The sequence below is a fragment of the Chelonus insularis genome, unplaced genomic scaffold (assembly GCF_013357705.1).
Source record: "Chelonus insularis isolate UGA/USDA-ARS -01 unplaced genomic scaffold, ASM1335770v1 contig_94_pilon, whole genome shotgun sequence".
Lineage (NCBI taxonomy): Eukaryota > Metazoa > Arthropoda > Insecta > Hymenoptera > Braconidae > Chelonus > Chelonus insularis.
The window spans coordinates 1,621,572-1,645,637 of record NW_023276783.1 but is presented as its reverse complement, the minus strand read 5'-3'; the positions used below and the strand labels follow the sequence as shown (position 1 = coordinate 1,645,637).

General features: G+C 29.4%; 2 protein-coding genes and 1 long non-coding RNA gene across 4 annotated transcripts; 1 reads left to right on the top strand and 2 right to left on the bottom strand.

Moving 5' to 3' along the window:
• Nucleotides 1-38: 38 nt before the first annotated feature.
• On the bottom strand, nucleotides 39-5,004 carry LOC118072699 (opioid-binding protein/cell adhesion molecule homolog). The gene is made up of 9 exons (XM_035092767.1): nucleotides 4,335-5,004; nucleotides 3,110-3,211; nucleotides 2,133-2,348; nucleotides 1,793-1,914; nucleotides 1,583-1,724; nucleotides 808-1,205; nucleotides 542-737; nucleotides 416-469; nucleotides 39-332 (listed from the first exon to the last, which is right to left on the bottom strand). The coding sequence occupies exons 1-9, from the start codon at nucleotides 4,369-4,371 to the stop codon at nucleotides 190-192; spliced, it is 1,410 nt and encodes a 469-aa protein (XP_034948658.1). The 5' UTR covers nucleotides 4,372-5,004; the 3' UTR covers nucleotides 39-189.
• Nucleotides 5,005-6,989: 1,985 nt separating this feature from the next.
• Nucleotides 6,990-23,727, top strand: LOC118072667 (uncharacterized). Of its 2 annotated transcripts, XM_035092706.1 has the most exons (11): nucleotides 6,990-7,724; nucleotides 7,794-8,349; nucleotides 8,422-9,530; nucleotides 10,433-10,609; nucleotides 10,872-11,177; nucleotides 18,235-18,401; nucleotides 20,259-20,395; nucleotides 20,644-20,820; nucleotides 21,163-23,081; nucleotides 23,186-23,415; nucleotides 23,585-23,727. In XM_035092706.1, exons 5-9 carry the CDS (start codon nucleotides 11,064-11,066, stop codon nucleotides 21,315-21,317), a joined length of 750 nt encoding a protein of 249 aa, XP_034948597.1. In that variant the 5' UTR covers nucleotides 6,990-7,724; nucleotides 7,794-8,349; nucleotides 8,422-9,530; nucleotides 10,433-10,609; nucleotides 10,872-11,063; the 3' UTR covers nucleotides 21,318-23,081; nucleotides 23,186-23,415; nucleotides 23,585-23,727. The 2 variants fall into 2 exon arrangements, with proteins under 2 accessions (XP_034948597.1, XP_034948598.1); XM_035092707.1 differs by lacking the exons at nucleotides 6,990-7,724; nucleotides 7,794-8,349; nucleotides 8,422-9,530; nucleotides 10,433-10,609; nucleotides 10,872-11,177 and adding an exon at nucleotides 17,194-17,327.
• LOC118072668 (uncharacterized) lies at nucleotides 15,357-22,446 on the bottom strand. The gene is made up of 8 exons (XR_004691024.1): nucleotides 22,314-22,446; nucleotides 22,092-22,220; nucleotides 20,151-20,412; nucleotides 19,306-19,637; nucleotides 18,106-18,457; nucleotides 16,787-17,316; nucleotides 15,757-16,699; nucleotides 15,357-15,671 (listed from the first exon to the last, which is right to left on the bottom strand). It is a non-coding gene; the product is annotated as an uncharacterized lncRNA (long non-coding RNA).
• Nucleotides 23,728-24,066: the final 339 nt, after the last annotated feature.

Sequence of the window (24,066 nt, the reverse complement as noted above, 5' to 3'; positions counted from 1 at the left end):
ATATATTTTTATATTACAATTTTTTATACTATTTACAATATTTTTATTTTTTAGGTATTTAACATTATTTTACAATGCTACAATTAGTATTAATGTCTTTGATAAAATGGTGTACAAGTAAATAAACTGTTACGCTGTTGTAAACGAGTAATAATTTGGGAAAAAATTATTAATAGCATATGGCATAATTTAAAATCTATTCAAAGACTGCATCAAAAATAAAACAATATTCAACATTAAAGTTATCAAATGAATCTTATTAGAAGTGACTGAACCATTGTTACTCAGAGTTGAATCGAAATCTTGTACAGCTAAAACATTGTTCACCGTTACTGAAATATTTTGAAAACATTCATTAATTCAGTTATATTTAATTTTTATTTTGCAATTATAATTAGAAATTCATTATTCTTACCGAGTGAAGATTCTTCTAATTCGTTTTCAACTTTATAATGCTCTTTTCGAGTTGCTGAAAATATTTTATTTTTTATATACATAGTTAATATAATATTTATTTCTTGCGTATAAACTGTTAACTTACATGTACTCTCAGTAGCAAATCTGAGGACTTTTGATGGCTTACTCCATCCATATCGATTTCTAGAGAGAACAAGTGCTTCATAGTGTGTTGCAGGTGATAAACCTGTGAGATTGAATGACTTTGAATGGAGAGGACCAATAGCATCACTTCCACTGGGGATAAATAATTTGTGCCAATCTCGTCCACGCTCCGATGGCTATAAAAATGCGTTTACTGAATAAAAAATAGCCATTAAAAATTTTTTATAGACTAGAAAAAATATTTACCGAATATCTACGAAACCAAAATTGATATTCAATTATTGGTTTATAACTGTCAACTTCCCAAATAAAATTATATGCATTTGGTCCAATTACGTTAAATCCTTTAAAGACGGCAGCATTAGCTATTCCTGATAATTCAATAGTGCCTTCAGTAGTTCCAAGATCATTTGATGCTCGACAAATATAGCAACCATAATCCGATGGTCTTACATTTCTAATAACCAAACTATGAGTCTGACCAGAAGTGTGTTTAACTATTCTTGAAGAGTAAGCTAGGCTTTCATTTTCAAACAACCACTCTACAGTTGCCTCCGGATAAGCGATAATCTTGCAGTCCAGTTGCACTCTAATTCCCGGAGAAGCATGGATCCATGATTTCTTTACTTCAATTTCTGGTTTATCTGTAATAATTATCACTCAATATCATAACTTATATTCACGCTGTGAACTAGGAAATGATATTAAAGTGTTTCAAAATGAAATTCTATACTGACGGAAGTTTCATTTCTTGTTCATTAGTATCGTGAATACTTTTCATCAAACCTTAACTGTATTTAACGTAATGACTTGTTGACTGGTTATTATCAGTCAACATATGTCGACATGATTACTCGTAGATTAACTCATAACTGCTTGTCAGTTCAAATCAACAATCTACGTATTTACTCTCTGTGATAGAATGTCATCGCTCATGCACTTAATTTAGTGTATGATTCATGTTAAGCAATTATTTGTTGTGTTTATTTAATAAAATAAGAGCTATTTTTAAGTTATTTACAGCGTATTCGAAGATCGATTGATGCTGTTGCAGCTTCGCCAATACCATTGTCAGCTACACATGTATATCGACCAGTAAGACTGCGATTGTCTGCTCGAAAGCGCAATTTTGATCTTTCGTCCAACAACTTCATCTCTTCATCCTATACTTAACAATGTACTTATTCAATATTCGACTCAAACAGTAATAGTTTGAATATTTGACGTATACCTTCATTCTCCATGATATACTTGGAAAAGGAACTCCTTTAGCTATACAAGCCATTTCCACTTCATCACCAAAGTTTACCTCAAGTTCACCAGCTTCTGGAACTGAGTGAACACTCGGTGGATCTAAAAATAAATATTCAAATAAAAAACTTCAATAATTGGTATTAAAAGCTTAAAAGTAAAGTAACTAAAATATTTCTTTTTCTTAGGGAAATTATAATCTTGACAATTAGTACATAAAGAAGCTTATCTTGGATTTACTATTCCATTCACGTGGGAATTTTATCAAGTATAGCTTTCTCACTCATGCGTATATATACATTGTATATAGTCGTACTTACACAAGACTTCAATTGCATGTACTTGAGTAACATGACCCCAAGGCGCTGGTCTTAATGCTTGACAAAAGTATTTTCCAGAATCTTTAGGTTGAATTTGAGATACTTCTAAACTCATGTTGTCCAACATTTTTATACGTGGTGGGGGCATCCAATTGGGATCACTACTGTCAGCTAATAAAACATCCTCACGCCACCATCGAATTATAATAGGAACATCTGAAAATATGAATTTTATTATCAAAATAAAATTAATCTTTGCAAAGTATCCATTTTTCTTCATAGATGATCTGGGGTTCATTTGAAAACTTATACCTTTCGCCAAGGTTGTAAACAACGATAAGAGTTATCTGATAATTGTATGCTAATAAGAAAATTAATTTGAAATTTAACCGCAAATCACTATTCGTTAGATTTAGTGATAAATGTTTTAAAATCCAGTTTGACAAATTCAACCATTTGTTAGATCATAGAAAAGGATATGAGCTTTTTATTGAACCCAAGATCATCTGGTAATATTAATATCTATAAAAATAATCAATCACGAAAAATTGATATTTGTTTTTAGTGAAACCAGGAATCCTATTCAGTCTTGGAATCTCAAGAAGTGATCAAAAATTGATACGATTGGCATATAAGATACTGAAATCAGGAATATTAATGTAGCTTCAAATTATGAAGTATCATTCAACCATTGAACCAAAAAATGTATAGTTCATCTTAGGCATTGGTTTGTGTAGTGCTGGAGATAAAATTGAAGCTTGGTGAAGCATCTTTTAAACAGAATTCTTATGTCTTTTTTCTTTCTTGAAAAATCGATTCTCTTGAATTAGGAATAAAATGCAGATGGATTTGGTGTATGACAAAGAAGTTGGAGGATATTGGACCTTCCGAAAAAGTTTTTATTTCCCGTGGGGAAAGCTGGTGTGAATCCACGAAAGAAATTGCAGAGGTCGAATAGAAATTGCTTCTACATTTACCAAGACTGTCTACGTGGCATGGTAAAACCACTGTGTTATTTTGATACGTCTTCACTGTCGTCTGGGCACCGTTGAAGCTTTTGCATGATGGGATCCAAATACCTATGAACAATAAAAAAAATTTTGTATCCATCTGAATAACAGAATAGTCGAGAAATACCCTATCATTGTGGATCTGTTTTTACTTCTATTTTTTTTTTCCTTCACTTCTAGCAATCCCAAGCCGGCAATAAATCTAGCCAAGTAAGACCTTTTTAAAGGAGACTAAAGCCTTCACTCAGTATTAAGTATTGCAATTATAGAGTATTAGCGAATAAAAGTACTAAAATCGGTTTAATTTTTTCAAGTATTTCTTTTTGTATTAAAAAAATGTATAAAAATATTTAGCCCATTTTAGAGCTAAAATTGTTTTGTTATGTGGTTTAATGCATTTTTTAATTCCTTCTTTTTTATTTAATTTACGTGACTGGTTTTAAAACTCGTTAGTTTTAAAATCAAAATATTTGCCTTGAAAATTTAATCAATACACGTTGTGCTATGAACACATAAACTGGTAGACAAATTTACTCAAAGCAAAAAAATTTGTTGTTTTTGTTATACAGTTTTAACCGCAGCAATTAAAAATTCTAATTCACGAATATAGTTTTAAATCAATTTTAATTGGTATTCTACAATCAAACAATGAAATTTTTTTTTCATACCAAACAATCGTTCTACATCAAAAGGGTAAAGATTTCAACATCGATTAACAATACAATTTTTTTGCTTTTATTAATATTTAATAAATAATTTTTCATAAAATTTATGTGAATTTTATGAGTGTGTAAGCACAAAATGCTAGAAGCTGTAACAAACATATAAAATAGATTTCCCTAGAGCTTATATTAAATTATGGAGAAATGCATGAATCAGCAATAAATTACAACCACTTAAACGTAAATAATTATTCAAAATAACATCTATATTATCGTTATTGAATTCTTTTTTCTAGTTATAATCAATAGTCATCACTTAATGGTTTCATATTTATTCATACATAAATATATATTTATATAAATGGATTGCGTGTAAAGAAAGCAATAAGATTATGATAGCAAAATTATTAGCACGCACTCTTCAAACTTCATTAATGAAAATTAAAAAAAAAATCCATTAGAAGCAATTCTCAGTAGAAAATAAGCCCCCTTTACTTTTCTTTTAAAATAGATTCAATATCACTTTTTACCGATAACGATGATACAAGTAGTCCACTGAGAATACATTACATTTATCAATGTCAATAATGTAGTAAATATCACTAATATAATATACAATAATAATTATACAGTGAAATAAACTGGCTTTTAATATATAAATGCTTTTCAGGTATCCAGGGTGAAAAGTTCAAGGGCAGTACGCGCGAAGCGTGCGCGTTTTCAAGACAAACTGATGCGGATGTGACGGCCTGTCGACTTCTGTTCCCTTGGGTGCTTCTTACTTTCTAATACTCACAGCTACATTCATCTGGGATATGTAATTACGTCCAGTTGTCCACTGCTCACGATCCAGTGGATCTCACTGCAGTATTCACATGCTCTCTTCATCACCACAATTATTTTTTGGACCTTCAAATAATTCACTTAATTACACACTGAAATGTGCTGGTTTTGTTAATTGATGATGAATATTTTCAGTCATTATGAGTCATAAGATGAAACTGAAAAGGATTCTGTATAAGATATAAAAGTCTTTGGAGTTTTTGAATCAGTATCCATGTAGAAGTTGGATATATAAAGAGCTATATAGAGGATTTGCCACCAACATCGACAGCATTCTTTTATAATTTGTTCAATTTACACAGCGTCACGAATCTCCCATAGAGTCATTCATCGAGTTATCCATTCAGCTGTTAATTTAATCTTAGATGCCACTGCACGAGTACTATTCTCAGAGTGATGATGGTCTTCAATTTTCTTCTATTACTGTTATATCCAGCTTTTCACTGATTACAATTCTGATGAAAAAAAAGTTGATGAGAATTTATTAAAATTTTTATCATTTTATCAAGAATCCTTTTCACTAAAATGAACTTTATCATTTTCTAAAACTAATTCATGTTTTAATTCAATTTCATGATTATTAAATAAACGAGTTCTTCATTGATTGATACATTAAAGTATAGTTATCATCATTTTATTCGATGCCATTTAGGATTAATATTTTTTTCATTTATTGGATATATTTCAATTGAAAATAATCTGAGAAGTATTACTGATGATGACTAAATTACCTCCGGACATTGACATGCTTTGAATGCCGTTCATATATGCACTATACATACACCTGCGACAACAAAAATAAATGTAGACAGACAATACAAGAAACATGAGTTACATTTTGTGTTCATTGTATCCATTGTGTGAACATTGTACCCAAGTTACCTGGTGAACTGGTATATTCTATAGAATGGCTACCAGCTAAATATATTCTTCACAAATCGGTTCACTGGTTTCAGACTCAATTTATTTCCGCGTCATAGTTGAAAGTTGCATCAATCGATTGATTTTTTAAATACATCATAACCTGTCTTCAGGGCTTCATATTTAAATACTTGTATAAACAATGATTATTTCTCTAATTCTATATGCACATTTATTCCATAATTAACTATAATCATCACCATTTAAACCAAGCTATTTACATTTAATATTCTCTTTATTAAATAATCTATTGTGCAATCAATAAAATATTGTCAGAAATTTTCTCTAGTAAAAGCTTTGAATTGAGAATTATTTCAGGCATACGCATCATGTCAATGCTTTTCTTGTATTCAAACATTCCAGTAATATTTGTATAGCTGTATTTTCGTGAAAAATGATTGGATTTTGATGAATGAAAAAAAGAACACACTATAGTGCTTTCTAGTTTTGGAATTTTCCCATTCATTTATCTATCACCCTCTACTGCGTCGTAGAAATATTCAAGAATAATAGAATAGATATTTTTTTGAGTTGCAGATAAACTCTAGAAACTCAAATTTTATTAAACATAACAAAAGCATTCATAAGTTTACATTTTCAGTGTAATTTTTCAATTTATATGAATAATATGACATTCCATATTCACTTTTTACTCCAAAATGAAAAAATTTTTCATTATTCACTATATTTCTTCATTAAAATTATCCATAATATATTTTTCATCAAAATGATCTGTCATGCATTCAATTCTGATAACTTAACCTATATATGAGCATTAATTGAATGTTATTATAAATGTTGTTGATAAAATGATATTTTTTTTTCTATTCACAAAGGAATATAATAATCCAGATTATTTAATCAGCAAAAGTATCATACAATGAATTCATCAGAAAAGTCACTTATGATGGTCTTTTGTAATGAGATCTTTTACAATGAAGTCTCCTATTCTTACACTTCCTTTAATACTTTAGCCCGAGTAATCCTATTAGATATCTTGAGAATATTAAAGCAAAAAATTATCAAAAAGACGAATACTCAGAAAGTTTATTTTTTATTAAAAATATAAGCTGAATAGAAAAAGAAAAATATCTTAAAGTCTATAGAAAAATAGACGAATAATTTATTTCTACCACGAAATACAAATATTAATTAACCGACAAAGAGAGGAACAAAAACCATGAGCTGAATTAATAAAGATTAATTAAAGTTGAGCGTCTTTTTCATCGACTTAGTAGGAAGTGGAATTAACCACGAAGGTCATGTCAGTATTATTTCTTTAAAATAACTCCAAAAATTTCCAATAACCACAAATTGAAAATTTTCAACAAATATTTCTTGACAGATGTCACCTTCATGAGTTTCAACTTGAGGTCATAAGTATCAATAGTAAAGGCTTTCATTATAATTATATTATACTTTGCTAACCTATATCTTAATGTAGAATATGAAAAGATTAATTGCTACTATCAAGATCTACCACATGACATTACTTGATCATGATACATACATGAATAATTTTGGTGGAAAGTGTGTTACAAGTAGAAATGTGTGCTTCCTATAATGGTGAAATTATGTGAACGAGATAAATTGTGGTCTGTGCTATGCAGTGATTTGGAAGTTGGACAAAGTCATTGGAAGCTTCTACCTGAGGTGCATAGCTGTGGTTAACGAGAAATTTGCTTATTCTACTAGATAATTATATTAGAAATTTTTTGGTAAACAAACATTTATTCAATTGGAATTTCCAATGACATTATGTCGAGTATGATCTCAAGTCGTACATTCAAACGGATCGATATAGCTTTGAGTCATTCTGAAATGCTTATTTGAGAAACAACCGTCAATGCAAATTTAATCTTCTTATGCTAGGCTTTGAAACTGAATTGTCTCAACTTTGTAGCTTCTACTAGGAAATTGAGAGATATGCATGTTAAACTTAATTCAACTGTTTCTAAGCTATATTACAATATCCATTATTTTAACAAGCTATTTATTTATCATTACCATCATCAGCTGATAACATTGACTTAGCCTATATTTGGTGAAATAGTAATATCTCTATGAATTTATCACTTTGATGATAACAAATATTCCATCAAAGTCTATTCATTTCATGGAATTATTTTCATCATTTTCTTCAATCTGCATGCAAGGTAAAAAAAAAAGAAAATCTAATTTTTTCATGTGATAAATGCTCACTTTACTGAAGATTGGCTTACAAGGTTCAGAGTGCACAAAGTTGGGTGATTTACTGATAGAAACAGTGGGCCAAGAGAAGAAAATCAACAAGAGAACCGAAACAGAAGATTTAGTATGGTAGCAGAGGGTAAGGCCGTCAGATTGTAAGAGAAAATGCGACGAGGCGTAATGCACAAGTATCGCCACAGAAAATTCATTCTATTTGGAGGTAAAAAGGAAAATGTGGATATTTTACAATACACCAAGATAGACTAGTTTGCACGCAAGAGCAAACAGAAATAAGTATCTGCCTTTTTTTAAATATCTACCTCTTTTATATATACTTGAATTTTATCCTTTTTTATACCAACTATTTATTTTCTTCCTCAGCTTTATCAAGGATATTCTGCAATTTCTTTTTTAGAAAAAAAATATTTATTTGATATCAATTGTGAGGAGGTCTACTAGCATACTGACCGGAAATGTACGGTACATTACCACACAATTAATACATTAGAGTGTCAAATGCAGGTTAACATTATTGAAGAAAATACTTGGGATCTATGTGTACTTGTTACATACATACATCTATATCTACATGTAAGTCAGTAAGTAAATATATATATATGTTTGAGCATCAATTTAACCAGAATTGAAAATCCATTGAATCAGCTACTTGGATGAGACGGCCAGTGGTACGTGATTGGACAAATAGGACGAAAAAAAATTCAGTCTGTTGAAAATAAACGATGAGTTAGATAAAGACTGAAGAAAAAGGAAGAGCTAACGGCAAATGGTTGGTGGTGAAGTATTACCTTGGTTCGTGCTTATGAATCAAATTGAATACTAATGCAAACGCTCATAGATAGAAATGTTTGGGAACAGAATACACTAATACTGTTTAACATGTACGTAAATATAGAACATTTCTGACTGTTCTCTTTGGTGTAGAGTGCGCGAGGTGGCACGTTTTGCTCTTTGTTTGAAGCTGCAGCCTTCGTCAGTGTCGCTCACTCTCACCCATTTTATCCAGTTTTCCCGCGGGCAGTTAGTTCAAGTACGGGTGTGATACTGGATATACAATAAGAGTATTATATATAGATATAATTTCTAATGTCCTACTGTATAAGGGCGACAGAAAGTGGTGATGGTAGTAGTAGAGTGTCGTGGACCCATTGGGGAAATGGAAGAGAAAAGAGATGAGCTTGGAGTTGAGAAAAGTGGGGCGGTTTGTGAAACCGCCCGCGGTACTCTCTGAACTGAGGGGTGGTGATAGTAGCGGGAGAGCCAAGAGAAAAGAGCGACGTGAAAGAGTGAAGAGGGAAAAGGAGAACACTAGAGATGGAACTGCACCAGCTGACGAGTCACCCTTATTCGCTTCGCCCCCAGTCAGTCGATACACGTTAGACGGAAGCAACGTTGCCTCTCTCGTCTATATTTTCTTTCTTCTCTTAACGGCTCACGCTTCCCCTTCTACTTCTTCATATACAGTAGCTTATTTTTACAACATCCCCTCTGACTTACTACCCATCATGACATATCGTCAGCCACGCACTTGTCCTCATACTACAGTCACTACATAGTTTCAATCCTGTATTCCCACCCACTTATTCTTCTTTCTTTTACATTCTTGACCCTCCTTTTTGGCTTTACTTCTTCTAGCCTACATCACATTGCAAGCAACCGCGTGCTGTACAGCCACTAAATTCACATTTTTATTGTGGGCGTTGTCTAGAGTATTGGGTTACTATTATTACATTAAATATGTTTTGAATTTCAAGGTGAGTAAACTATTTAACTTTTTGACTATTTATCATTACTTTTTATCCACTCCAACTGCGAATTATTCAGTACATATTTATTTGAGTAACATTATGACCTTCATATTATAAATAAAAAAATGCACGTTTAGTATTTATATCTTATTAAAATCCACTTTTATCGTTGAAATTAAATTTTCATGAGTATTTAATTAATTAGTAAGTTGTTTTATTCTTTGTTAATATTTAATTAGCGAAATATTGGATATAGAGAAATTTAACAAGACTATTTATCTCTGTGTGTTTGATAGTTGATTGTAAGAATTAGTTTAGTTATGATAGAAATAAAACTAAAAGTTGATAATGTTTTTATAAATTATTCCGATCTCTTTGCGTGATCAACAGCACTTGCCTGATATGTCTGAGTGATTTATATATTTCATGTATATTTTATTTTGTAAATGATCAAACGACTGTTGGTCAAGTCAATTATATGTGGCATTAAACTTTAGTACTTGCACGCACTATAATGATTATGAGAAATTTCTATAGAAATAAATAAAAAAATTGAACTTTTTTCTTTTAATTTAAAATTAACAAATGTAGAAGAACATTTCAACATTTTAGAAATAATTATCATATTTTTTAGCCTCTTTAAAATGTATTTATTCTAAAATTAATCTCTTTAATCATTATGAATAGATTTTAATGAATAAAGTCTCAAAAGCTTCTTGATAACACTCTCTATTTTATGTAAAAAGGACATTTTTTTAAAATTAATTAAGAAAAATAAGTACTCCATTATCTAAAGCTAAGGCAAGATTTTTTATCATTAACAACTAAAATATCCATACTCCATTTTTAAATGCAACAACCTTTGGTGTTAATAATATTTTATCATAAATATATTTAAATATTTATAGATACCATATAATGAAGGGGAAAAAAAATAAAGGACGAGAAACTTCACTCTTCACAAACATTGAAGAGAAATTTTAGTAAATATTACCTTTAGGAAACTCAAAATAGATGAAAAAAAAAATAGTAGCATTCAAATTAAGCGGGCTCTTCGCAAGAAAAGGTCAGAGATTCAAGTCTTGGTAAAAAGCAAAATTTTAAAAGTGTTGTTTGTACGGTACTCATTCTAACTGTCTTCGAATATTTCAATTAATCATGTAGTGTCATATGAAAAATGATGAAGATTAAAGAGAAATTCTAAAATATAGGTGAAATCCCTAGAATATATGTACCCATAAAAATTGTTTGAGTCTTCTTTGACTTTGTTTGTCAAGACAAATAGAAAACTCTTAAAAAGTTTTATCTCGTTATCAAAAGTTACTCAAGGGTTTAATGTTTGTGCAGGTTTAAGCTGTGTGAAGTGCCAACTATATAACAAGAACTGGAAGCAATAAGAGTGAATATCTACAAGATACGTGAATAGACTATTTTACTGAAGGTGTGATAGACGAGGTAATAGGTATTATGGATAGAAGAGAGAGGACAGGAACGTGATACGAAGGTTGACATTTTTGAAATAAAAGATGCCGGTGGGTGATGGTGATGGAGGCGATGAAGACACCGATTTCACGAAGAAGCAGTAGTATTTGTAAATTTCATCATCATCGTCGTACTTCTGTTCTCTCTTCAAAATCTACTGATCCAACCCTTGTGAGTATGAGAACCCCTTTTTATACAATCCAATTTCAAGCATGATAGAGAGCTCTTGGAAATGTCAAAATGTAAATGACCTTTATATCCTCTAACACTCCAAAAACTGGTCAAGAAAATAAATAATAGAACAATAACTCAGATATTTATGAGGATTTCAAGAGTTGAATTTTTTTTTTTGTCATATCAAGAAACTTTTGAAAGTTTCTAGCTAAAAGATCAGTCATGTAAACGAGCGGTCGATGTAAAACGCGTGGGTTTCAAGACTGAAATATAAAAAATGATGTTTAAAATACATAAAATTTATCTCTTTTCTTTCTCAAATAAAATTGATATTTATTAATATCAAAAATTCAGTGTAAAATACGTCTATTTATCTAAGTGTTTTCTTTTAAGGTGAAATACTGAAAATCATATATCTTCCGTGTGATGAAAACGATTGACGCCTTAGGACTTTTTTGTTGAAAGAAATAAAATACATTTTTCAACGTCGTTGCCTATAGGGATGGAAATGTAGTAGCGTGAAATGTTTCAGTGTTTATAGTCTCCCTATTTCAACAGTAAATTAAATTCCTCTGTCTTGAAGTTAATCCTATTTTTCAACTTTAACTAGACCTTTGATGTGATTTTTAAATAAGTCCGTATATTTTTCTTCTTTTTTTTTTCATACAACTTCATTGAATTTTTATATTCAACTATAGAAGGTATGTCGGTTAGCCACAAAATACAACTCATGAAGAAAGTTTAAACAGCCACGAGCACATAGCTCTGTTTAATAATTACCAGGCTAAACGTTAGCATACTTGATCTTCACAAGTAGTAAATTATGCTTAGGTCAGACTGTATATGAATACGCAGTAGTTTGTAAGAGGTTGAAAAATTTCTTTAAAAACTTTAACACTGGTTTCTTTTTATATTGGAAATACATGCCAAGTCTTACATACAAGAATGTAGCATATGGAAACAAATATCCTATGACCATAAGAGATTTTTTATCTGTTGGAAGAAAATGTGTCTGCAGCAGGACATTGTTTTCTTGCTATAACAGAACAAGTTCTATATTCAAGATAAGACTATTTTGGAACAGTAACAAAATCCATTTTTTGCCAAGAATTTTGGCATAACATTTTTTTATCTTTTTTATCACAATATAAAACAAGTCTAATGATAACTCCAATTCTGATGATTTAAAACTAATACTACTTTAATAACAACTAGATTGCTTTTAAAATTTCATCAATAAATACTTCAATATGAGAATAAATTAAAAAAGGGTTTAACTTTTTGATCGATAAGAGAATTTTAATTAAATAAGGTCATGACCTCTAGAAGTCATATGACTACGTGCGACCAATTGTATTTAAAAGACCTATTAATTGATTAATGGAAAATGATAATTTTTAATTACAAAATACTGATTTTAATCAGTTGAGTAAATGTATTATTTATAAACTAAACTATAAAATGATTCGACATAAAAAAAAAGAATTGAAAAGAGAAATATCTTTCAACTTCTCAATGTTTTAATATCATTTTGATTTTAAATTAAACATTTCAATTTTTATTCTTTATTATTTTTACATTTATTCCAATTAAAAAATTCCTCTTATCTGATTAAACTCTTTGACATTGACACAGATCAAAACCTTTTTTATTTCAATCATTTCTATCACACCTGTGTTTTGTCTCCAGTTCTCTCACAATATTAGAGAGATTTTTCTTAAAATTTTTCGAATGTGCAAATTTTTCCTATAAAAATTATAAAAATGAAGACTGTTGCAAGCACAGACATCCCTTCTGTTACAACAGAATATTCTCTTGGTTGCAGAAATATGAGGACATGAATTAATGTACCCTCAGTAGTTTACATGTATATCGACAACCTGAACATGACACGTATGATGATCAGTCGCAGCATCTATTTGGGCTATTACAGTCTCCAGATTCAACGTGTGTCGTGTTCTATATCACCGTATGACCCTGACCCGATGTCATATGGTCCAAAAACTGTGTAAACCAACATCATTGAACAGCAAACTTAACAGAACATTTGATCGTGAAACATTTCAAACTACATCGTTGCTTCTTTCACTCATTTTCTTTTTCTCTCTAAACTCAACTTGACTTACTGGCAATTAAATCGTTTTAAGTTGTCAAGAAAAAACGTTTTTTAAATATCAACAGCAAATGAGTTCTATCGTTTGTTCAATTTTTTCTCCTACTTCCCTGGATAATTTTCAATATAATATTGGGGGAGAGTAAGGGAGAATAGCAATATCTAGTAATTACAGCTTCTGCTCTATTTTTTTGGTTTTATTATCACGACCCTTGATTAAATAAATGCGTCATAAGGAGGAATTTTTTGATTATTGAGAAACAACAAAAAGTTATCTCAATATTGGAACACTTACCTAATTTACTTCAAACATTTAATGAACATTTGTATGCTAAAATGCTAGGATAACATCATTTTCCTTAGGGTTTACCATAAAATAATATATAAATTATAATTATGTCCAAACAAAAATTACTAAAAAAATATCATATTCATATTTAATTAAGTATGCAATTAACGAAGCGAAAAGCAAATAATTTTCAATAAAAATAAATCCAGTCAAATATTGATAATAAGCTTCAGAGAGAATGTTGCATTAAAGTAGTAAAAGAGACTATTGAAGCATAGAAATAAAAAATTAAAATACAAAACAGAATAATTTTATGGATATTACTGTAAATATTTTTCAAAGATTTCTATCAGTTATTATTATTTTTTTTTTTATTACATTGTGGAATTCTTTTATTATACGTACATATATAAAGATACATAGTATACAATCATTTTTCTCCTCTCTTCTTCCCTTCACAACTATATTGATTCTTTTAGTTGAACTTGCGATAACGAGTAGAAAAGTTGCGTTTTACCACAAAAAATCTAACAAGAAGACCACGATAAAAACAAACTTGATAAAATAATGACGAAAATAGTCCTGACCTTTTTTTTGTGCCATAAGCACCGCATATTCTGTTAATCTTAATCTTCTTTATATATAATATTTCTTAATGATAAAAACAAACTCTTGAAAAGAAAAAAAGATATTCCTACTTTTATCTCTCTCTCTATATTCTCCCATTTTTCGAATTGATGATCAATCAATGTCTCTGGACCAAAGTTTCTTGTCTGTTCATTATATTGAACTCTGAATCTTAAGATAATTTAGTATGAGATATGATGTTACTCTTGTAAATTTTTTTTTTCCTTCATATGTGCATTACATATATCTATAACAAACAAGCATACTTGTATGAGAAATGGAGTAGCACCATAAAAGTTATAATAAATGGAGTATCTTTGAATTCATGAATAGGTATGTAATATGACAATGTCATGAGTTGGTGAAATAAATTCACCTCTATTTTGAAATGTTCAACTTACTCCATAAAATAACGGATTAGATATTATTTGATAGATCATGGAAATTCAACAAAAACTATTCTATTATCTTTCTTCACTTTAAAGAGTCACCTTTAATTTTTACTAAAACTTTCTGAAGTAAAAGTAGCTCCATTTCTTTCAATTGTCCAATGTAACTCTTTTGTATTTTTTATGACTCCCCACCAAAGAAATTATTTTAAATTTTTTACAAGTGATTTAAATATTTTATTGTCTCATAAAAAATACAAATTTTTCATATTCCTTTTAATTTTCTTGAAATAGCTAGCATTTTTTAAATATTATCATTTGATGGAAAACATTTCTTTTTTACGAGTAAAGATATTGACTATAAAAAGACTACAAAAATAAAAAACAAGAAATTCATTTTTTTACACCATTTAATTTTATAGAAATGATTGAGTGACCTTCGGAAATAAAAAAAATTGCTTCAACTACTCGATAAAAGAAATAATATCCGGTTGTATTCTCACAATTTTTTTTCCCCTCTCAACGATCACTAACTTCAATTGTCTGCCATAATTTCCGAAGTAACGTGCTCGATATTACTAGACTGAACTGAAGATTCATCAAGAATGTAAGTGGTGGGGTAATGAGTAATAAATAAGTTTGATAATCACATATAACATGACATTATTTCCATTGATATATTCTTTGTTTATTTAGTTATCGAATTTTTTTCCATTATTAAATGAAATTATTAAAACTTTTAACATCAGTTTATTTTTCGTGTTATATTTTCATGACATTCTGACAACACTAAGTTGAAGAAAATTCGAATTAATAAAAGTACAACGAAAAAAAAATTGCATTTCGTGGTTATATCACGTTGTTTATTTTTTAAAATCTCTGATGGAGCTGTGCTAAATGACATTATACAAGGTTGACAGCTATGCAAATTGATGTTATCAGTAAAGCCACGACGGAAACACAGCTGGTCGACTCTAGTCGTTAGCACTCTCTAACTCTATATGCTACTGCCTCTCGACTTTTATTCCTCTGTCAATGGAGATCCCACAGCGATGTGTAATTACTGCTGTACTCTATTGAAAGTTTACGAGTTAATTGATTATCGATAAATATATTTTCTATGTATATCTACAGCTACAAGAGAAAAAATTTACTCACAGTTTGAATTTTAAAATTCCTTATATCCTTTTCGAATGAATTACATCATACTGATTATATTGAAGTTCTTTTTTGAAATAGTAAAGTGATAATAATTGTATTCTTCATATATTTTTCATTCTTTCAGAATACGTCATCAAGTTTGATAATACTTGGAGTTTTTGAGATAACATAATAGTCATTATTCATGAGCCAGTAATAGAGAATCGATCCAATTTCTCTTGTTAAAGTTTACAAACGTATTTCCTCGAGAATTTAATGTATAGATAACGTTGAAGAGGACGAAGTTTTGAAATCCGTTGTAACTATTTTTCTTGTGTATAATTTCAAAAACTCCATTCAATTATAATCGTATCCTTGGAAACTAATTGATATGTTTCAGAGAATTTTTTAAAGAGCTTTAAGCCTTTTACACCTTAATAAATGGCTTGTACACTCAAGTAATAACATAACAGTCAAACAAATGACTTTATATATTAACAAAAACAATTCAAGATGAAGTTCTACAAATAAGGGTAAAGAATAATTTGTCTATCGTGATAAAACGTATGGCAATCAAAGTAGTAATATAAAGAGGAAAAAATGAGGAAAGAAAAAATCAAAGAACATATAATAGAAAGAAAAATGGGCTTGCAGAAATAAGAGTATTTGCAGCTGGAGCTAGAAAATCCCTTCTCTTTTTATTCCACCTGGTTAAGTTTGCTCAGAGTCGTAAAAGTGGCTTTTTCTTTTTCTTTTCGTCCTCATACAGACCTCCTTGTACTCCTTTGTTGAGACAAAAATCGCACGCTTGCCAGTAGTATAAGCACTACACGCGTCAGACATGCGCACGTATCTCTCAACTCATAACTACTCTTTCGCGCGCGCTTCTGGCATTCAGTCTGCTCAACTATCGCGCTGCGGATAATCGTCTGAAAGTTAGCTGGAGAAAGTTAACAACTCTCTAAATACATAAAGACATAAAAAGCTGAATATAATTATCAGTTATTTTACAGTATAAAGTGATTGTTCAAAATGGATTTAAACTTACTGTTATATCTGTAAATGAAATTTGTTATAAAGTTTAGTGAATGAGTTAAGAGTTGTTGTGTTATTTAAAGCACAGATGTTTTCTCTCATGAGAATAAATTCTTATGATAAGTCATATTTTATGCAAATCTTCATCAAAGTCTTAACTTCTGTATGACTTGACATCTGTACAGTTGTTAAATGCTTCTGAATCATTCCACCATTAACGTATTAATCAAACGATGCTTTAATAACGTGCTGTCTGCTTGAAATAATACGAGCTGTAGTAGATAACTTGACAGATGAAGCGACCGGAATTCATTCTTTTGACAGTTGATTGTACTCTAGAGAATAACAGTCCAGTTAAAAAAGGAATCTGATTATATGTTACTTACCACAGCCATGGAATGATGTTAAAACTTGAAAATACACCAAAGCAATGCTGCTGCAGTTGTTATTTAATCTGTCATCCGAAAGCGGAGGGCATACACTCAGCATAGATAATGACGCAGTCCCCAACTCCATCGACCAGCAAATTACACGATGATAAATCTATTGCGTTGGTAAATGACTCATTATTGAAAATCAACTAGTTATTATCATAAATATATTATTATAGTTATTATTCTAATGATTTTATATGTTATACAAATAGTATAATAATATTGGTCGATGAAATCAATTTTTTCAGTCACACGAAAATTGATGTTTGATTTAGATAAGAACTTTTTTTTTCTAAATCTAAATATCATTTACATTTTTTTTTTTTATACACACGTAAGGCTTTTTGTAATAATTCATTCTATTTTAATAAAGAATGATAAAAAAATGTCTAATAATATATTGATTATTGATTGATAAAATAATTAAAGAAAAAAAATCTTAATTAAAAAAGTCCTCCAAAAGACTGGTATGTAAAAAAGAGGATGAAAAATATTTTAATCCTTAAAATTATTGTAATTAATGAATTACATGATTATTTATATAGTTTTTGATATTTTCATACTGTATTACTTCTACATCATTCTACATATACGCCATTTGATTAATTAATTACTCAAGCTTCAACATTTTATAACTTTGTGTCAGAAACTACTGCCATATAAAGATATTTAGTGTTCACAAAATAGTCATAATTTTAATGTTTGTTGGTTTTTTATAGCATACAAAATATAAATTTATTTTTATTGTCAGCTGTAAAAGAAATTTTATTATGAAAAAAAATAAATAAAAATCAATCGAAAAATAATAATATAAATATTTTCACTTTAATTATTAAAAAGAAATTCAATTAATATGTATATATATTTTTCTATTGTTAAGTAAACTACAGGGACATACCTTATTCCATAGAGTCTCAGCAATTAATTTGTTTGTATAATATTGTCCAATTAGTGTTTGGTGAGAAGTATCTCATGTATAGTTGTCCTTGGCATTCAGTTAGTGAATAGATTGTATTGAATGTTGCAGCAAATACAGGATATCAACTGTCAGGTGGCACAGTTCCGGGATCTGCTGATTAACATCGGACAGCCTCGGGATGGACCTGAATTACGGGAACGTGTTCGTAAGCTACGTCGGAACTGTGTAGAGGCTTGCAAACATACTTCCCAGTTGGTATTGCCACAGATGCGTAGGTAAGATATCAGTGAATAGATTTGGAGACACATTTTTCCTCCTGAATGATTAGCTGCTATAAAAAGAAAAAAAATTCGTGAGCTTAAAGATCTTTCCGGTCATCCACTTGCTTTAATGAAAATTTTAATGTTTAATGCTACCACTTAATCGTTTCGTTAAGACATCATAAAGATATACTCAGGTAGTGATAGAGTGTTTTGACCCATCTCAAATCTCCACTGGATTAAATATCATGCTTGCTCGTTTTACCTTTTTTCCCCTCTTAACTTACTTTTTTTTTATCGTTTCCATGATTTTATTTTAGTCCTGCGTGTCTTATCATAATTTTATATCGTTTTATTTCTTCAACCATATTGTGCACGCATGCTTTAAATTTTATTCATTATTCGAACATAATACGGTAATATTCATGATATCTCGAATGATACTTTATTATCAAAAGAAAAAAAAATGAATAAGTTTAATATTTTCAGTATATATTTACATATCACACTTGTTACCTTAGGTAACTCAACCAATTAATAGATAAATATCATTAAAGCAGTAAATGCTGAATAGAAAAGCACATATTTGATCTAGAGATTTAAGAGTAAATATTTAAGAAGAATCTTGCAATTAGAAAATAAATAATTCTTCTTTGTGATATCTTAATTATAGAATAAATCATTGGAGATTCTTCCAAGTAACAATGATGAATTTTTAATAATAATCCAAAAGTTTTTCTTTTTAAATTAACAAAAAAAATTTTAATTCAGTTATAAACTTTTCTTTGATAATGAAAAAACTTATTTATTCAATTCCTCAACTCTGTTTATCTGAAAACTTTATTATCTTATTAATTCAATGGCACACAACAAATAAAGAAAAAAATAGTATCTTTATATTTAATATTTAGATATTCACCATTTCAAAATATTTCACAAATATCCGTATTCTTTATGTGTAATGATAAGGTTTTTTTTCTCAATCCATTGCAAAGGAATAATCGATTTGTCTGTGATAATTCCAACTTCCTACTCTATGTCCTCATTTCCTTTCTTTCACTGAAGAATATCCGTGTATTAAAAATAAAACAGGCTTCCAGGATTTACAGATAAAGACGAAAAAATATATAAAGAGTATATATCCCGTTGAAATTCTCTGGGGGTTGCAAAGCTTCGCAATGCTTTCATCAGCTGTGTGCAGTGAAAAACTCCAGCTTGAGTCTGCCATCAATGATGGCATTACTCTCGAAGCTAAAATAAAAGAGAGAAAAAAAAATGTTAAAGATTGGAGCTCATGAATTTGTATTATAATTTCTCTCATATGTAAAAGATATCTGAAATGTGAATATATGCACGCAAAAATGTGATCGATCATAAATTCACACTCCAACTGTATTCAGAGACTCTCATATATACCACTGCCACTAGTAATGTCACTTTAGAATGAACTAAAAAAGTGAAATACGCGTAATTATGTCACCAGAGTAAGAAAATAGTAGTCGGAAATAATTAAAAAAATAATTATCGTTGACCGACGGCTAGAAAAATTTATATATAGCACCAGTTGACATAAAAGTTGAGAGTCTAGGGTATATTCAAAGTTAATTTAGCTACGTACGGTATGATATACTTTTTAAAAATGGAGCAAGAATCTTAACAAAATTAAAATTGGTCCTCTCACTTATATTCAAGTCAAAAGCAAAAAAAAAAGATCATGAGTTTTAATATAGAAATTTAAAAAAAATTATGAATGTGTCGAGCTACCATTTATGTAGTAGACTGAAAGCCTCTGGCTGTTTACAGAGATCATCAACTCTTAAACACGACATCTAACAAATTTTCTTTCCATTTTGCATCTTAATTGGACGTCAGTGCAATCGACCTTGGCATACCAGCAGACAGTCCGAATTTGGTTCTTCTTTTCTTTGTAGCCCAGTTGTTTCTGAGAGAGCTTCACAAGTGTAAGAATCTTGTACGTATTGTACCCATGGATATGTCTGATTATTACGGTAATTATCCATTCCACCTGTAACGTAAAAGGTCTAATTATCGTGGGTTACTTAATTATTTATTCCATTTTTATAAATTTGTCTTTGATTATCATACTTTCGAAAACTTCTTATATAATATTTTGTATATTTTAAAAATTAAATGTTCTCATTAAAGTTACATCACACAAATGATTTGACCTTTTACCTCGAATTTTTAATCTAAGTCTTTTATAATTTATTTAATGAGTAAATTTTGGAATTTCTAGCAAGTAAATCTGGACCATCAAACATTGGTAATGTGATATCATCAATTTTACTATGTAAACCAATAACACCGAATTTTAACGAAGAAGAACTCTGTAGTATACGTAAAGATTCATCAGAAATAAGCGCACTTGTAGCTGAACTTCAAGAATTTATGCCTCAATCAGAAGCTGATATAGGTGAGAAATAACATATTTCACTTTTATTACTTCAATAAAATATTTTCAAATGTTGTAAGGTAAATGGACTAGTTATTACTCACTTTTTCTTCTCTCGTTCTTTCTTTCTTTTGCCCTAGTTTTTCACCTTTTTTAATAATTGAAATTAGCGCTATAATTATTATAATAATACAAATTGCATTTAATTTTTTAAATCGTTTATTTTTAATAGGATTAAATACTAGCTTTTACAGAAGCATAAAGATGAAAATTATATATTTAAATTTTAAACTTTGGTATTATTTTTTTTTCCCTTAAGAAAAAAGAAAATAATTGTTAATCCTATTATTGGAATATTTTCAGAGAAATCAATTGCATTGCAAGACGGATGTGCTGGTACAATTCGTACTAATGGGGCCCGGAAGGGCAACAGGTGGGACAATAGAAGTGGAAATCCGAATTATTTTGGTGGCAGCTTTAATTTTCTCTGTTGTACCTCAAGGCCTAACTATGTGTAAGCCTGTGAAGGTACCATTTTCACCCATCAGGACGAAATATATTATAAAAGAGACAAAACATTGTAGATATTTAGAAGTCAAGTCTTGTTGATAAAATATGTATACATTTATATGTATTATACGCATATATATATGTAGATATTTTATTGAAGAATTTTATCTCATTAATTAGTTTTAAATAAGAAAAATTTTAATGTGGATAGATGGATAGATAAAAAGATCTATATATTTCTTGAAAGAATTGTTAAAAATATTTATTAAGTAGAGAAAGAAAAATATTTGAAAAGTATAGTGTATGACTGCCAGAGTTTTAGTCAGCGCCTGAAAAGTGACAGAATTGTCGACGAAAGTACGACTGATAAAATATGTATTTAAAAAGAAAGGAGTCATATAAATCATGCACGAGAGCTTTTCTTTATCAGGGAAAATGAATTCTCTGTGGCCCAATGGACGTACCGACGACTATTCAAAAACTCAAAGTAGTGATGTAGAATAATATAGCGAATATAAAAACTTAAAAGTGCGATAACAAAAAGGACATAATGATAATAATGAAGAAGAAATAAGTTCATATTATAATTGAATCGCAATCGATCATAAAGCAATTGGGAGGCACAGTGTGCCAGTGTGATAGAGATCTTATTTTATATTTATGAGACAAGTCATAACTTATTCTGTCAAGTATTAACAAAATTTTTTAATAAATTCATTTAACAATTCATTTGTTAACATTCATTCAAAATTATTTACTTCATTATGCAATAAATATTTTACCTTAATAAATAATATTTCAACAGGAGAGATGTGACTTGTTTCGACGTTAACTTGGGTCCAATTATTTATTCCTATTTATTTATCTGATGATATCTGCAGGTATAGCAGTATGTCTCGGAATGATGGATTCTATGAGGAATAAATTAATTTAGAAAAAAAATTAAACTACATTAGGTAGCATATTAAAATCTCCGATGCGGGTAATCGTAGATTAGTACTTACATAGTTTTGAACACTACACTAGATAAATAATCAAAGGAAGATGATAATCAAAGTCAATATTATTAATATTATTATTCTTATTGTATTAGAGCATATCGAGAATTCAACAACTCTCTTGAGTGGACCAACTTCTCTAAATAATGGAAAGAATCAACTATTAAATAATGTACAGTTTATGAAATTATCATCAATTAAATCAACCAAAATAACAGAATCAAAAATTAAATAGTTATTATACTTAGGTATGCATTAATATCACCATAAAATTAAACAGTTCTCATATGATTATAGTAGAATAAGTGCTACCAAATGTAAGATTGTACTATATTTTCCAGCACATCTTGCATTATATAATTATGGAAACAAAATTGCGAATTTTAATTATTATGATTCATTAATGAATAAAAAAAAATACTTATGTTGTATGCACTAAATACTATAATTAGTGATAACAAACAATTGAAGATGTTTCGTCAACTCATTAAAATGACAGTGTCTATGAGACATAATTAAATAATTCGATTAAAATAACATCCCTAACATATAAAAAATTTTCATTTCAAATTTACTATATATAATTGTAAAGATCAATTATTTTCTTCTGATGAAGTTCATTTATTCAGGATATGATAATGATGCGTAAATAAAAACGTAACATGGTGTACTTTAAAAAATAAATTATGTTTCTGTAATAAAAATCTTTTTTTCTTCAATCCATGAAAAATATAACCTGAATATTACACGTACTTGGACAGTATGTAAAAAATGGTTTGTAGTAGAATGACACTATTATATGATCTTAAAAAAATAAGTTTACTTTTTAAAAATTTTATCGTTTTATTTTATAATCAACGCTTTTTATATCTTGAAAGGATCATTATTTTGGGAAGCTCATGATACTCATGGATGAGATGCACGGTAGCGCTTCGCATGTTCGGTTTTTGTACTAATCACTTTTGGAGTCATCGGAATATTTCGGCTTCTGTGCTTGTACCGGCAGGTTATATTTGTCAAACCCATCGAATCACTTACAAATTTATAATTAGGAGAAGTTTTGATGACATTAATATACAAATAAATTACTTGAACATTCGAATAATGGGTAACGTTGATAAAACAACTAACATTATTACATTAACTTTACAGTTATATTTGAATAATAGTTCTTTGAAAGAATCATTTAGGATAACACACGTGTCATAACCTGTCAAATGTCGGCATATTTTCTTTGTTGATAACAATAAGAATACTTATTCTTGTTTTATTTACAGCAGTTACAAGCGGAGTTTCATTTATACTTTCATCCATCATCACAGTAATTGTGTTCTCTGGAATGCAAATGTATAGAAGCTGGCTAACATCTTCTCAGCTACATACAATTTTGGGTGGTTACATCGGTTCATTATTATTTGTATTTATTTTAACTGCATTAGGAAATTTGGAATCTACAATATTTGGGAGATCATTTCAGCTAAAGTTCTTTCCTGAAGGTTTGATAATAGTTTCTCAACTTATTTTTCATGATCATTTATACCGACAGATCTTTTATTTTTCTATTTTAACTTTTTTCAGTGTTTATTTCGCTGATTTTTTCAATGATCGCTTCAGGATTGGTGCATCGGGTATCTACAACAACGTGTTTTTTATTTTCAATAGTTGCTCTTTATTATGTAAATAAAATTTCTCAAGAACATTATGCCACACCGACAGCAACTACAACTTTACATGTAAAAAAACGAAAATGAAACAATCG

Excerpts from the sequence above, each read along its gene's own strand:
- LOC118072699 (XM_035092767.1), bottom strand. The coding sequence starts at position 4,371 with ATGTATTCTCAGTGGACTACTTGTATCATCGTTATCG. Across the intron at positions 738-807 it reads TTTGGTTTCGTAGATATTCG|CCATCGGAGCGTGGACGAGA; the intron begins GTAAATATTTTT and ends GCATTTTTATAG. Across the intron at positions 470-541 it reads ATTTGCTACTGAGAGTACAT|CAACTCGAAAAGAGCATTAT; the intron begins GTAAGTTAACAG and ends AAATATTTTCAG.
- LOC118072667 (XM_035092706.1), top strand. The coding sequence starts at position 11,064 with ATGGTGATGGAGGCGATGAAGACACCGATTTCACGAAGAAGCAGTAGT. Across the intron at positions 18,402-20,258 it reads GTATTGCCACAGATGCGTAG|TGCAATCGACCTTGGCATAC; the intron begins GTAAGATATCAG and ends ATTGGACGTCAG. Across the intron at positions 20,821-21,162 it reads TCAATCAGAAGCTGATATAG|AGAAATCAATTGCATTGCAA; the intron begins GTGAGAAATAAC and ends GAATATTTTCAG.